Source organism: Pezoporus flaviventris, unplaced genomic scaffold, assembly GCF_033815535.1.
Source record: "Pezoporus flaviventris isolate CSIRO_AGI_PZ_B2104156 unplaced genomic scaffold, CSIRO_AGI_Pfla_v1 ptg000002l, whole genome shotgun sequence".
Lineage (NCBI taxonomy): Eukaryota > Metazoa > Chordata > Aves > Psittaciformes > Psittacidae > Pezoporus > Pezoporus flaviventris.
Window position 1 is genome coordinate 9,315,018 of NW_026892550.1, and position 12,792 is coordinate 9,327,809.

General features: G+C 40.4%; 1 protein-coding gene across 1 annotated transcript in view; it reads left to right on the forward strand.

Annotated features, from left to right (window-relative positions):
- Positions 1-2,085: 2,085 nt before the first annotated feature.
- Positions 2,086-12,792, forward strand: part of PPP2R2C (protein phosphatase 2 regulatory subunit Bgamma) — a 201,242-nt gene continuing 190,535 nt past the window's right edge. The window contains exons 1-2 of the mRNA XM_061468598.1: positions 2,086-2,349; positions 2,535-2,615. Coding sequence (XP_061324582.1) covers positions 2,334-2,349; positions 2,535-2,615 — 97 coding nt within the window. The 5' untranslated portion in view covers positions 2,086-2,333. The remainder of the gene's footprint in view (positions 2,350-2,534; positions 2,616-12,792) is intronic.

The window sequence follows — 12,792 nt, forward strand, 5'->3', positions numbered from 1 at the left end:
GTATCACTGTAAGCAGCTGGATGAAGCTTTACTTTAATACAGATCTATGATACTCTTTTTTTTTACCCTCAAATCATCAGCTTAAACCTTTTCAGTTCCAAGAAAGCTAGTGCACATCCAGCAAACATATGGCTTGGGGATATATATACATATGCTCTCTAAATGAACTGGTGTTTTTTTTACCCCAGAAGGTATTATGGTCTTTGTAATTTAGAAGTTCCCAGGAAAGCTTAAGTGTTGGTGTTTTGCTTTGTTTCTAAAAGTAGCTGAGAATGTTTGCAGAACATTGTACTCCTATTTTAAACTTGTTTTCTTCAGAAGGTGTAATTGCCCTCCTTCTTTCACAAAGGCCACAGTGTGACACTGTCTTGGATGCAGTAGAGAAGAATATAAATATTTGAGCAGAATACCTTTATTAGGAAAAATGGACTCAAACTGCCCACAGTTTACAGACCTAAAGGTATCAGGAGTGTCTTCACTTGCTGTAAAAAAAGGATGACTGTAGGTATCAAGTAGAATTTATGCTGAAAATAATGCTTCCCCGTCATGTAAGGGTGGTGAGGCACTGGAGTGGGTTGCCCAGGGAAGTTGTGAATGCTCCATCCCTGGCAGTGTTCAAGGCCAGGTTGGACAGAGCCTTGGGTAACATGGTATAGACTGAGGTGTCTGTACCCCTGTCAGGGGGGTTGGAACTTAAGGTCCTTTCCAACCCTAATTATTCTATGATTCTATGATTGTATGTACATCCAGTGTCACAAACAGCAAAAAGCTAGATGGAAGAGCCAATGTAACTGTGCCATGACAGTGGCCTACATGGATATTTTATCCTCTTGTTGACTCCTAATCTCTTAGTATGGCTTGATTATAGTCCTCCTATGTTATTTCTTAAGCTTTTTTCATTTGCCCATACAAGGTGCATTTACTTTCTTTGACTTGAACTGTGTTATACATGGGCCTCTGACACTGTCACCTCCAAAAGGCAGAAGGCGTAGGAAAGATACTGCCAACCATAGGCTAAGGAGTCACAATTGTTAAATACCAAGAAAGCTACCTGGTGAACAGAACAAGTAATGTACCTTTGCATTTCCCTCCTGTCATGTTTTTGGGGTGGATGTCTATAAGAATAAAGGCATTTATTAACTGAAGTTCACTCTAGCTGACTGGTTTAGCTACAATTTGCCATTCCCCTAAACGTTTTTCCAGTGGAGATAAAGGTCACTAGTCAGAGCACTTAAGCTTGCTTGATAACAGCTTTGATTTCTTACTTACCACTCATGGATGCTGTACAGTTTGCGGATCCACAGGGGTCGGTGGGCCAGACGAAAAACCACTCTCCAGCCCTGCAGTGATTTCAGCATATATAAACCCTGATAATATACATTGTATTTGCAGCCTTTTTCCATAAGATAACCTTCATGGCCTAGGGATGCTAAGAGAACTGTGGTGAAAGTGCAGCTGCTGGTGCTTGGTGTGGCAAGCTTGGAGACAGGACAAGAGGTAACTGCCTCAAGCTGTGCCAGGGGAGGTTTAGACTGCATATATTTCTTTACCAAAAGGGCGTTCAGGTATTGGAACAGGCTGCCCAGGGAAGTGGTGGAATCACCATCCTGGGAAGCATTCAGGAAACGCGTAGACGAGGCCCTTAGTGACAAGGTTTAGTAGTGGAGCTGGCAATCCTGGGGTAATGGTTGGACCCGATGATCTTAAAGGTCTTTTTCAACCTAGCTGATTCTGTGATTCTATGATGGGTGACACTGGCCAGGCCCTGGTGTGATGGGTTCTCCAGGGGTGTATGCCCCAGAGTCCTGGTGCACCACACGCCGGGCTGGCCGCCCCGTGTGGCTGGGAAGCAGCGATGGGACACGGCACAGACGGGGGGGAAGGGAGGGAGTTCATGGCTGAAGTTACCAACAGCGGGAAGGCTCCTCCACCCCGGACAGAGGAGGAAGGCCCGGCTGAGGCATCCCCTCCCGCCGCCGTGGCCATGGCACGCCTCAGGCAGAGCGGCCGCCCCGCCCCTGCCCCGCCGACAGCCCGCGGCGCTTCGCTGGGCACGGCCCCGCCGCGCTGCCGGGGCCGCCCCGAGCCCGCTCACACCTGTTGGGGCCGCGGCGGGGCCGGGCGAGGCTGCGCCGCCTCCGCCGGGAGCTCCGGGCGGAGCCTTCCCTCCTTCCCGTCCTCCCTCCCCCGGCTCCCCGAGCGCCCCGAGGCACCGCTGCCTGCCTGCGCCGCCCGCTCCGCTGGGAGAAGGAGGAGGCGCCCCGAGCTGCCGGCGCTGGGAGCACAGCAAATAACAGTTCAGAGCACTGAGCGCCTTTCGGCGGGCGACACCCATGTCCCACAAACAGGGTATCTGGAAGCGCTGTCCTTCCCCTGGCCCTCCCTGGTCTCCTCTCATCCTTCCAATCCCTTTGCCCCCTCCATCTCTCCTCCCTTCTCCGTCCCTGCCTTTCCTCCTTCCCTTCTCCCTTTCTCAGCCCTCTCCCCGGCGCCCCGGGTGCCCCTGACTGACTGTGCCTTTCCTCCCTGCCCAGTTGGCGGCCCCCCAGGAGAGAGCGCGGTTGATTGGTGCCTCTACCAGCTCAATGGAGCAGCCGAGTTTGAGGTCTCTGATGGTGAGTACCGGGGTGCTGAGATGGGGCGCGGCCCCTCGACCGCTGCCCCGTCCGGCAGCGTGTGGAGGAACGTGGCTTGCTGGTGTGAGATCGGCAATGGTAGAACACGGTGGCCATATGGGGTGTGGGGCGGGGAAGATGGTGCGTGGGCCCAGGGCAGGAGGGAGGAGAGCTGGCATTGGTGGCCACTACATGTGCCTGGCCTTGTGAAGGTGTCGTGGCTTGTTTTGTTTTGGGTTCTTACTGTGAAAAGTTGGGTTTTCACAGCTGGTGGCCTAGGTGGCATCAGTCCTCACGGCCTTGGTGGCAATGGGTGTGAGGGAGGCTGTGTGGTACTTGCTGGAAAGTTTTCTGGCCCTGTTTTTGCCCCCTTAACTTTGAAGAGAGAGGTAACCTAGAAAGTTTTATATTTTTATATTCTGTGATCAGAAAAACATCAACCTTTGGATGCAGGGTAAGAAAGTCTCCCTCTGTCTTCACTCTGTCTCCAATGCAAACTCTGCATTGAATATCTAAACTTAGGTGCCAGCCTGTATTTTCCAGTGTGCCAGATGTGTATAGTGCAGTGCCTGTGAGCCTATTTCAGTGTATGTTTTCAGTGAGTTAAAGTGGAGCTAGGACCTCATCTCGATGTTTTGGTCTGTTGGTGGTAAGCATTTCTGAGAGGAGTGTTTTTACTGTTCGTAAGGGCTTAAAATGCATCGGAAGTTCGGCTGGACTGAAAAACTTTCCAATACTGAGAAAAGTGACACACTGTAACAGATTGGCTTCAGGTTAGGCATTAGGGAAGGCTTCTCAACAGTGAATGAATGCGATATGCGCTGGGTAGACAGACAATGAAATCTCACTTCAGATATTTAAGGATTGTTTCACAAACATATGCTGAAGTGATGAAGCTACAGATCTGGCAGAGGGGCTGGTAGATAAGACTGCCTGTTTGGGGTCTGTTTTAGCTTTATCATCAGTGATCCTGTGGAATGTGAATTTTTGTGTTGTCTTGTGTTTTCCTGTTGGAGAAGTGATTTAAACCCTGGTGTACTAATAGTAAACTACAGCTTGATCAAGGCTTTGAACTAAGGTTCCCTCTCCACCTCACAATTATTCCATGGTGGTTTATATTTCAAGATATACTTAATAGTGTGTGTAATTACATACACTTGCATACTAAAGCAGTTCACAAAACATGTGCTTTTGTGCCTCCATGGGCTTTCTGTGTGTGTGAGAAACTGCATACCAAACCAGATGTGATGACGATAGGTGGGGGTGGAAATTACATCCGTGTGAGGGAGTGTAATGAGTGAGTGGCAGCATTTTTTAGGCATCACAGAATATTGAATATAAGCTTTAGGCTGGCATTTACTTTCATTTAAAGATTTGAATGAGTAGAATATCATTCTTAACCTTCTTTATCTGGGTAGGTGCCAGTGTTGCAGCACTGCTTTGAGACTAGATTGTTTTATTCTCAACAGGTGGTTTTTTTCCTTGATGGGGTCATCTTTTGTCACATGACATAATTTTAAAAATTACTCTGCTAGCCATGGATTCAGTTCCGTTTAACAGTGGCAATTTATGGATGCCCAGTTTTACTCCATGACTTAAATGGAAATCTGATGTGTTTTATTTACTCGACATGGGAATATGTGAAATGCAGAGAACAGGAAACAGGGCTGAAACAGTGTAATTTGGTCGCATGAGCTATAGAATCAAAGTCATCTGCAGGTAGTAAACACTTTCGTGTTAATAGGATTATATACAAATATGGCATGCATTTTCCAGAAGATGTGCTGTCTTTAACAGACATTGATAACTAGGAACATACATGGCAGTATAATCAACACACTTTGCAGAAGTGAAAGACGACATTTAAATGGAAGGACCAATGTGGCACATGGCTTGACCTCTTGCGTAGCAGTGTTTTTGATAAAGTGTACGCCTCTTCCCTTGCTGAAGTTTGCCTCTGAAATGCCTTAAGTTACCCAGAGCCAAACAAAAATCCAGAATCCTTAGCTTAAAATGAATTGTTCCTCTGGCTTCCATTGCAGATTTATTTTTTTTTCCTATCTTTGTCCCAGTTCTTTTTGTTTTTCAGAAAGGCCACAACTGTTGTGATTGCAGCTGTATTGGTTAAGACCACCTAACCTATAGGCAGAAGGAGTAATGAATATTAAACATTATTGTGTTTATCTCTATATAGAAAAATATTTGCATGTTAATATCCTAAGTTCAGTGAATGTGTATGCTGCTTTTGCTATTGAATGCATGCAGTGGCCCTGCAGTACTCTGTCAGACTTCAGAATGGTGTTCTGCAACATTTCTGCCTTAGAATAGGAAAGAAAATTATTCTTTTTCCAAAAATAGATTTGTCAGATGCAAAACATTCATTTACATAACAGAAAAGCAAAATTGCATATTTCAAATGCAAGGAAAAATAAAGCATAGCAAGTAAAATATCACAATCAAAGCCAAGATAATCATGTTTGATTTAGCCTTGCTGCCTTGAAACAAAACCCTATTTCAAATATTGCCACTTCTATAATTAACATCTAAGTGCAAAATATATTTTATTCATGCTAAAGATCTCAAAGCACTTTGCTCACATTAAGTGTGGCCTCACAAAAGCGTTGTGAAGAAGGGTATTGGAGTATCCTTTTACAGGCTAGCAAAATGAAATATGAAAGCTAAGGATGTGATTTTTATTGAAGCTGAATGCCAGTTATTAAGCATTTAGGATGTGGGACTTCTGAAAAGCCAAATCTTCTACTGTTTGCCCAGACTATCTAGTGGATTGTTAACAGGACTGCTTATTCCAGACCCTTTGCTTTTACACTCTAAATCTCATTAACTTCTTGCAAACTTTGTATAAGTTAAAGCATGTTTGAAATATTTTATGCTGTGAATTCTAAGTTGGCATTATGTTATTCTCGATAGCTTTGCATTCAGGAATGTCTATATGGTTAATGAAAAGATTGAATCCTAAATAATAAGTTTTCTTTCTTAAAGTTAGCTTATCAGAGACTTGAAAGTGATTTGCACTGTAAATTTTCTTCTCATCTATTTTGTAACTTGATGCTGTTGCATGGCTGAAAGTTCTGGTTAATGTAAGTGCCTTGTGAATTATGATGTGAACTTTACTGTTACTTACCTTATGCTGCTCTAACAATGTCTTTGATTTCTGGGTCGCTTCAAGAGAGATTGATTGAGAAGATGGATAATATACTATTTTGTTGTATGGTATATATATAGGTATGTTTGAATGATGCACATTTTTGAGAAACTAAAGACTTGTGAACTTACAAATATGAATTTAATCACTGTCAGATTTACCTCCATAGCTATAGTTCTCAATCAAAGACAGTAAGTCAGGATTTGGTTCAATACTGTTGTTTCCATTATTACATGAATTCTACGAAAAGCAATGTAATTACACAAGCTTACAACTAAAGTAATGTCCCTGTGAGTCATGCCTTCACAAGTAAGGCCTGATTAAATAGGAAGCCTCCATCTGTAGATGCTTTCGCATCTCAGTCCTTTTTTGGCTGAAGCAAACAATTGATTTTTCCTTGATCTCTTATTAATAAGGCATGGTAATAGCTCTTAACACTTCACAGTTTGCCAACATTTCTTTTGAAATATGATCACCATGAATGGATGTTGTGTTTCCATGAGACCTTAGTTGGATAGATACACTTTGCAGTTCCAGGTTCCCAGTTCAGCCTGGAGATTTAGTGAAGTGAATTGTGCTTCTGTGACTCACAATTCTGGGTTTCTTCAAAGGAAAGCAAGATTCTTGGAAGACACTGGTATACTCCTTGTCTCACCCCAGTGTATATTTAGGACACTACCAGCTTGCATACAGCACTGCAGGGTCTGTCACAGGGCTCGAGTGCACCCTGATACACCCTCTGATGCCATGTATGTATGAAGTCCTACTTCATACATCCCTGTTTATACATTCAGCAATGCTCTGTGTTTCATCCCTCCTGATTTTACAGTTGCTTGTGTTGGTATTTGGTTGGTTAACTTTGACTGATATCTGGGAGCTGCTACAGCATGGGGAAAGGGCTCCTGTCTGAGAAGTGTTACCGTCAAACTTTGTTCCCATTATAACATTACATGTGACTGGGTAGGACCAAACCAAGTAAACGTCTCCTTACAAGAAAATGTGTGTATTTGATTATACTTCTGTTTGTTGCTGCATAATCTGATATTGAGTTTTAATGTAAAAAGCTCAGCATGATAGACAAAGAGGAAGGATTACGGTATATTGAAGTTATATTTATACTTACAGTAGTTTAACTTCAAGTGATACTTATCTACAATAATAGTCCATTTTGTGATATTTTTATCTACTGTTTATTTATGGCATGGGTTTTGTAAAAAATGTGAAAATAAAATACTGGAAAATATATGTACTTGTTATGAGAAGATGAGTGGCTTATGTATGTTTCTCATTTGTTGTTTCATAATGTGTTTTGATTAAGAATCGGTTTGCTTTTTATGGAATAAATTAAAGTACATTAAGATGATTTAATTGCAACGATTTATAAAATCCTTGCTTTCATAGTGTTTCTATTGGAATTTAATATGGGTGCTAGAGAGTGTTTTCTCCTGAGAGACATTAAGTGCCATTTGACCATAAAACAAATACTATGTTAGCATTTTGGTCATTATTTTCTTTTGTAAATATCTGACTGAAGACGGCTCCTTTTCAGTAACCTGAAAAGTGGTGCTGCTTAGATGAAGCTTAAAAAACAGACTAAGGTGGTTTTTTTTTTAACCAGGTTTTCAGATTTTCCAGCCCTTTTCAGGGACTTCACTCACCCCCCTCTAACACGATGTACTTGTTTAGTACAGTTTTGTTCTGTGGCTCTTTGATGCCAGAAGTTACAGCCTTCATAGTCTCAGTTTCCAGGATATGATTTTCAGCCAATTGCCTTTTTACTCTCTAATCTCCCATTAATCCCTTTTCTGTCCTTTCAGTCTGCCCCTTTTTCATATCTTACATACCCAGTTGGGGTTTGTAGGTTTCCTCAGCTTTGCTTTTACTTTCCCATTGTCTTCTGTAACCCTTCTCTCTGCCAAGGGGATCATGGTGGGGAGGGTCTCAGTCCTTTTGCTATTGCAGAGTCTGGCAAAGAGGTCTCCCCTCTGTGCCACTGGAAGTCTGCCATTTGCAGCAGGTGCCTGCACAGCAAATCTTAGCTCTTTTCCTTCTGTCTCTCACTGTTTCCAGGTCTACAAGGCTTACCATTTTACATGATCCTTTCAGTTCTGTTCAAATAACTCCTGGCAGTTTTGGTTTTATCCATGCACAAATGATCAGAATTTCCTTGGGTGTTTCAGTTGGCCATATCCTTTAAGATGCACTCAGCATAAACATAATGAAAGATGAAATCACACTGTGTTATGCCTGATTATGCAGGTATTAGGAAATAAGAAAAATCATGCTTTCAAGTTATCTAGTCCAGAATTTAACAGGGGCATCTTTTATGCTTCCTCTTTCTCATTAAATATGCAATAATTTATGTTGTGATTTTGTTATAAATTGTAACTCTGATGAAGTAAACATTGGGACCACAGATCTGCCATTTAGGCTAATTTTTATATTTCAGTCAAACATTATCATTCAGCTTGAGTAGTGATGGACAGTTTAAAGAGTGTGGAATTGCCTGTGGTTCCAGCTGAGATGCAGAAAAATCACCAGGTCTTCACAAAGCCTACTCTTCCATTATAGGTCATTATTATGGAGCTGAGTTTTATATAAGGGTAGGGAGTACCCATTTTCTGATCTTTCCAATTCCAGTTTATAAATATATGTAGAAATTGCCCAGGCTGTCTTGGATAATGTCTGAATAGCTGATGTGCAGAGAAGCTTTTCCTACTGTGCAGTTTTTTCTTCTATACGAGCCTGTCAAAACTGAAAGAAATTCCAAGAAGATTCTTCTGTTTCAAAGATAACAACCCAGAAGCTTAACTTCTGCACATATGATTTCAGAAGTCATATTGCAGGCCATACTGGTGAGAAAGTGACTTGGTTTTAATACTCTTATTTGTCAGTTCTTTCAGTAAAAGGCATTTCAGTAGAATGCAGAGAGTTTGAAAGCAGAAGTCAGTAACTCTTTGCATGTTTGAACTGCCTGATGACAAAGTTCCAAAATGATATCAGGCTATTCTGGGGTTTCAGCTACCTTCCTCTCCTAGTTTGCTACTCGGATATAAACTCCTTACTCAAAATAACAGTCTTTATAAATGTCTGTTTGATCGCCTAATGGTAATTGGCAATACCCCCAAATAGTGAAAGGTGTTACTAGCAAAATTCTGCTTCTTGCCGTTTAAATTGACTTGTCATTGTTTGGTGATCCAGAAGAGGGAGCTACCTCACAAATTTCTAGCTGGTTTGAACTTAACAAAGTCTCCTTTAAAACCTCATGGATTTTGTTTGTATTTTTTGGAAGACTGAGTCCAGAGATTTCATGTGATGCCTTTTTGGTCACTCACTTCACAGTCTGCTGATTTCTAAGGACATCCTTAGAGTCTTAGGTCTTTAATTTCCCTCACCTCCTAGTGTTAGTTAAGTATTTGTCTTTAAACATTTCATTTTTGTAATGCCCTAAAATCTTTGATAATGATTGCAGTCCTTTTATTGAATCTGCCAAGTTGTTTTCATCAGAGATGTTTCTTAGCAGCATGGTATTCATGTTTATGTACATTTTCTGTAGCATGCAGGAAGAACTTTGTGGTGGCTGACCTTCCTCAGTGCAGCCCCATCTGAGACAGCAGTGGCCTATGGGCCATTGTGCTGTTTTTTCCTGTGTAAGGGGTGTATCTTCTGTCCCAGTAAGTGGATACAGATAGTATTTTGAAAATAGCAATATATAAGTAAAATAGCAAAACTAATGTGCTTTCTTACTACTGCAGTGCAATTTATAGTGGGTTAATATACCGTTTATGAGCTATAAAAGTAAAGGACCATGAGGTACCAGGAGCAGGCATTATAACATGTACTTACTAAAACTTGCACTGATAGGAAGGAGGACAGACTTTTCTGGGCATATTTTAAGGTGAATGATTTAGCTAGGTTCTGGTATTTGTTGGATGATGAAACTCAAGATTGCTACCTGCTATAATGATAAGTCTTGTCAAAGCTATCATACCTTCAGGTTTGTTGTTGATCACTTTCTGTTAAGAACTGATGCAGTGCTGTGACTTTATTTCCTAAGGTAACCAGAATACTGAGAAACAGGTAAGTCTTTTTTTCAGCTGAATATGTTTCCTGTTTTTTGTCATTAAGTGCTAAGGAGGCTGCTTTTAATATTATGAAACTTGTCTTTGGTTTTCATCAAGAAGAGTGAATACAGCACTATGCTGTTTACTTCTTTGTGGGTGATCACCCTTGTGTATTTCATGTGGATTTTGAGGTGCTGAAGCGTGTCCAAACAAGGGCAATGAAACTGGAAAGGGTTTAGAGGACAGGTTTTATGAGAAGCAGCTGAGGGAACTTTGTTTAGCCTGGAGAAAAGAGGTAAATAAATAAATACTATTTGTTTTATAAACATAATATTTTGCACATGTGTGATCTATTATAGTTTGAACGCAGGATATTTAGAAATGTTTGTATGTTCTTAAAATTGATGACCTATTTGTATGTTTTTAAGCTTTCCATCAGATACAGTTTCTTTTCAGAATGCATACATTCCCCAGATGTCTTGGCTATATTTATTTACAAGCACATTTTATAGCAGCTCATATCACAGCGAATATGTTGACAGTTGGGCTTATTGCAGGAATATGCAAAACATTAACCTCATAAATCTTTCCCCACCTATCATTTTATGTAATTTTTACAAAATATTCAGAAGTATGATGCAACAGACAGTTCCATTATTTTAGGTATCCATTTTGGTATTGCAGTTAAAGATGATATATTCCATTCAGAGACAGTTACGTCTAGACACTAACAGGGGCCATTGATTTGACGTTCTATTCATAGAAAGGGCATGTGTCATTCAAAAGGGAGTTGTAAAACTATTTAGCATGGTTAGCAATGTGCCTTTCATTTCAAACAACTACCATGACTAATTACCCTATTTAGTAGAGTCTTCTTGGAATCCTGAAACAAAGATAGGCCCCAATTTTTTTTTTGAGATATGAATTCTATGAATATTCCTTCTCTTCATATGCAGAATAAACTCCTGTCTTATGACTAGGCTCAAAGATGCAAAGTAGAAGTGTTATTCTTGCAAAACTTAATGGCTTCTTGTTAGATCTGTTTTACTGAGTAATCTTCATGACCTTTGAAATTTTTAGTACAGGTTGTTTTTTGTGGTTGCTTTTGTCCATCAGATAGGTCTTATTTTTGAAGGTTCTCTTATAAGCTCTTGTGTATATATATGTATATGCATGTATGTATGTAAAGTATTATAAACTTTGCTTTGAAATTGAATGTCTATTCTGGAAATAGCCTGTGTTTCAGATTTTGTTTATTTGCAAGATACCCTAACTTGGAGTCCTTCATAATGATGTGCAAAGTAGATATAATCAGTTTAAAATAAGAATGAGCTCACATTTTAAGAATTCTTATTTTTTATGCACTGCAATTTATAAAATCCAAACTGTGGGTTTTTTCCTTGAGGTTTTTCATGGGAACAGATTTTTTTTTTTTTTTTTTGTTTGATTCCTAAGCTCAGCAAGCTGTTACTTCCAGCGTATGCTGTCTTCTCTATTCTAAACTAGGAAAGCACAGTGGTAATTTCACTTGGACTGCTTTTCCCGGGTTTCTTGGAGATTTTGCTCCGTAAGAACACTTGTCCTAGTGGAATGTCCACCTTTCCTAAGTGGAAGCTAAGGAGACCTTGCTGGTCTGCCAAGAGCATTGAGAGTGTAGCTTTATATTGACATTTCTTCAGAAAGGTGCCACGTTGCCTCAGGAACTTCGTGACTTCTGTTGCTTTTTGATTTCCCTCGTTCTTCATGCTCCTCCACTCTAATTGAAGATCCTACTTCAAATGCAATACCTATGTTGACTCTTCTGGAAGTAGCAATTGTGCAATGCAATTTATTTCAATTTAAAAATACTGCAATATTAACTTGGTATTTCAGATTTCTAATCTAACGCGTTTAGAGGAATAATTGTTCACTAACAATTCCAAAACTATATGGAAGTGTGTTAAAGGACTTGACTCCTGTTTTTCTGATGATGTCAAAACAGAAAATGTACTAGTGGGGAAATACTGAAAAGAGTAATTGGGTCAAGGAAACTGACCTCAAAGTTTGAGCTTCCTGATTCTACCATGAGACAAATCACCTCTGCTGAAGAACATCTCTAGTAGCAGTAAGTCTTTCTCCTATGCTGAGGTGAGTCTCTAGCAGCTTGTGATCTAAATGACATGTCAAATATCAGTCCTCAATACTCTTATGGCAGAAATCACTTCCTTTTACTGCGTGTTCTTAAAGTACCCAGAGCAACACCTGTGCTAACTGGGTCTGGGCAGTACTGGTTTTGACAACCCTGTCACACCTGAGAAGCACACTCGCTTACTAAGAAGCTGCAAAGCATCTGACAGTTTTGTGTGTGTGTGTGTGTGTGTGTGTATGTGTGTGTATATATATATATATCTCCTCTCATCAAATGCCTGAAAGCAAACATATGCTCAAACCCTGTGGTTAAATAGTTGAATAAAAAAAAGAAGATTGCAAACCTCAGACTTATAATGACATCATTTGTCCTGGTTTTTGCATAATACTGTTTCTGTAAGTACACTGACACATTTCACTTGCAGATTTTACTTTGGCTGTGTTTTGTTTCTTGTGTGCATTAGTGTGAGAATAATTAGAGCTCTGTACTTTTGCAGACATGGAGTTGTGTGTTGTTTCTTTGGTAAGAATAGTTAAATATGTAACCATCCATATAGGTTCCTTTTTCCTTTTTGTGGAAAAAAACAGCAAATGCTTACCTATGTTAATGTAACATTTGAGTTCAGATGATAGCACAAGTCAAGAAATTCAAAGATATAGTTCCCACAGCAACCATATTTCAACCTCATTGCTGTGAAAGTACAAAAGCCCACACCAAATAACATGCACAATACTGCATATATGCAAGTGTGTGAGATACAGTTGCTAGGAGAGCCATAAATTTTAATTTCCAGAGCTATTTAGATTCACATTTTATGTCTAT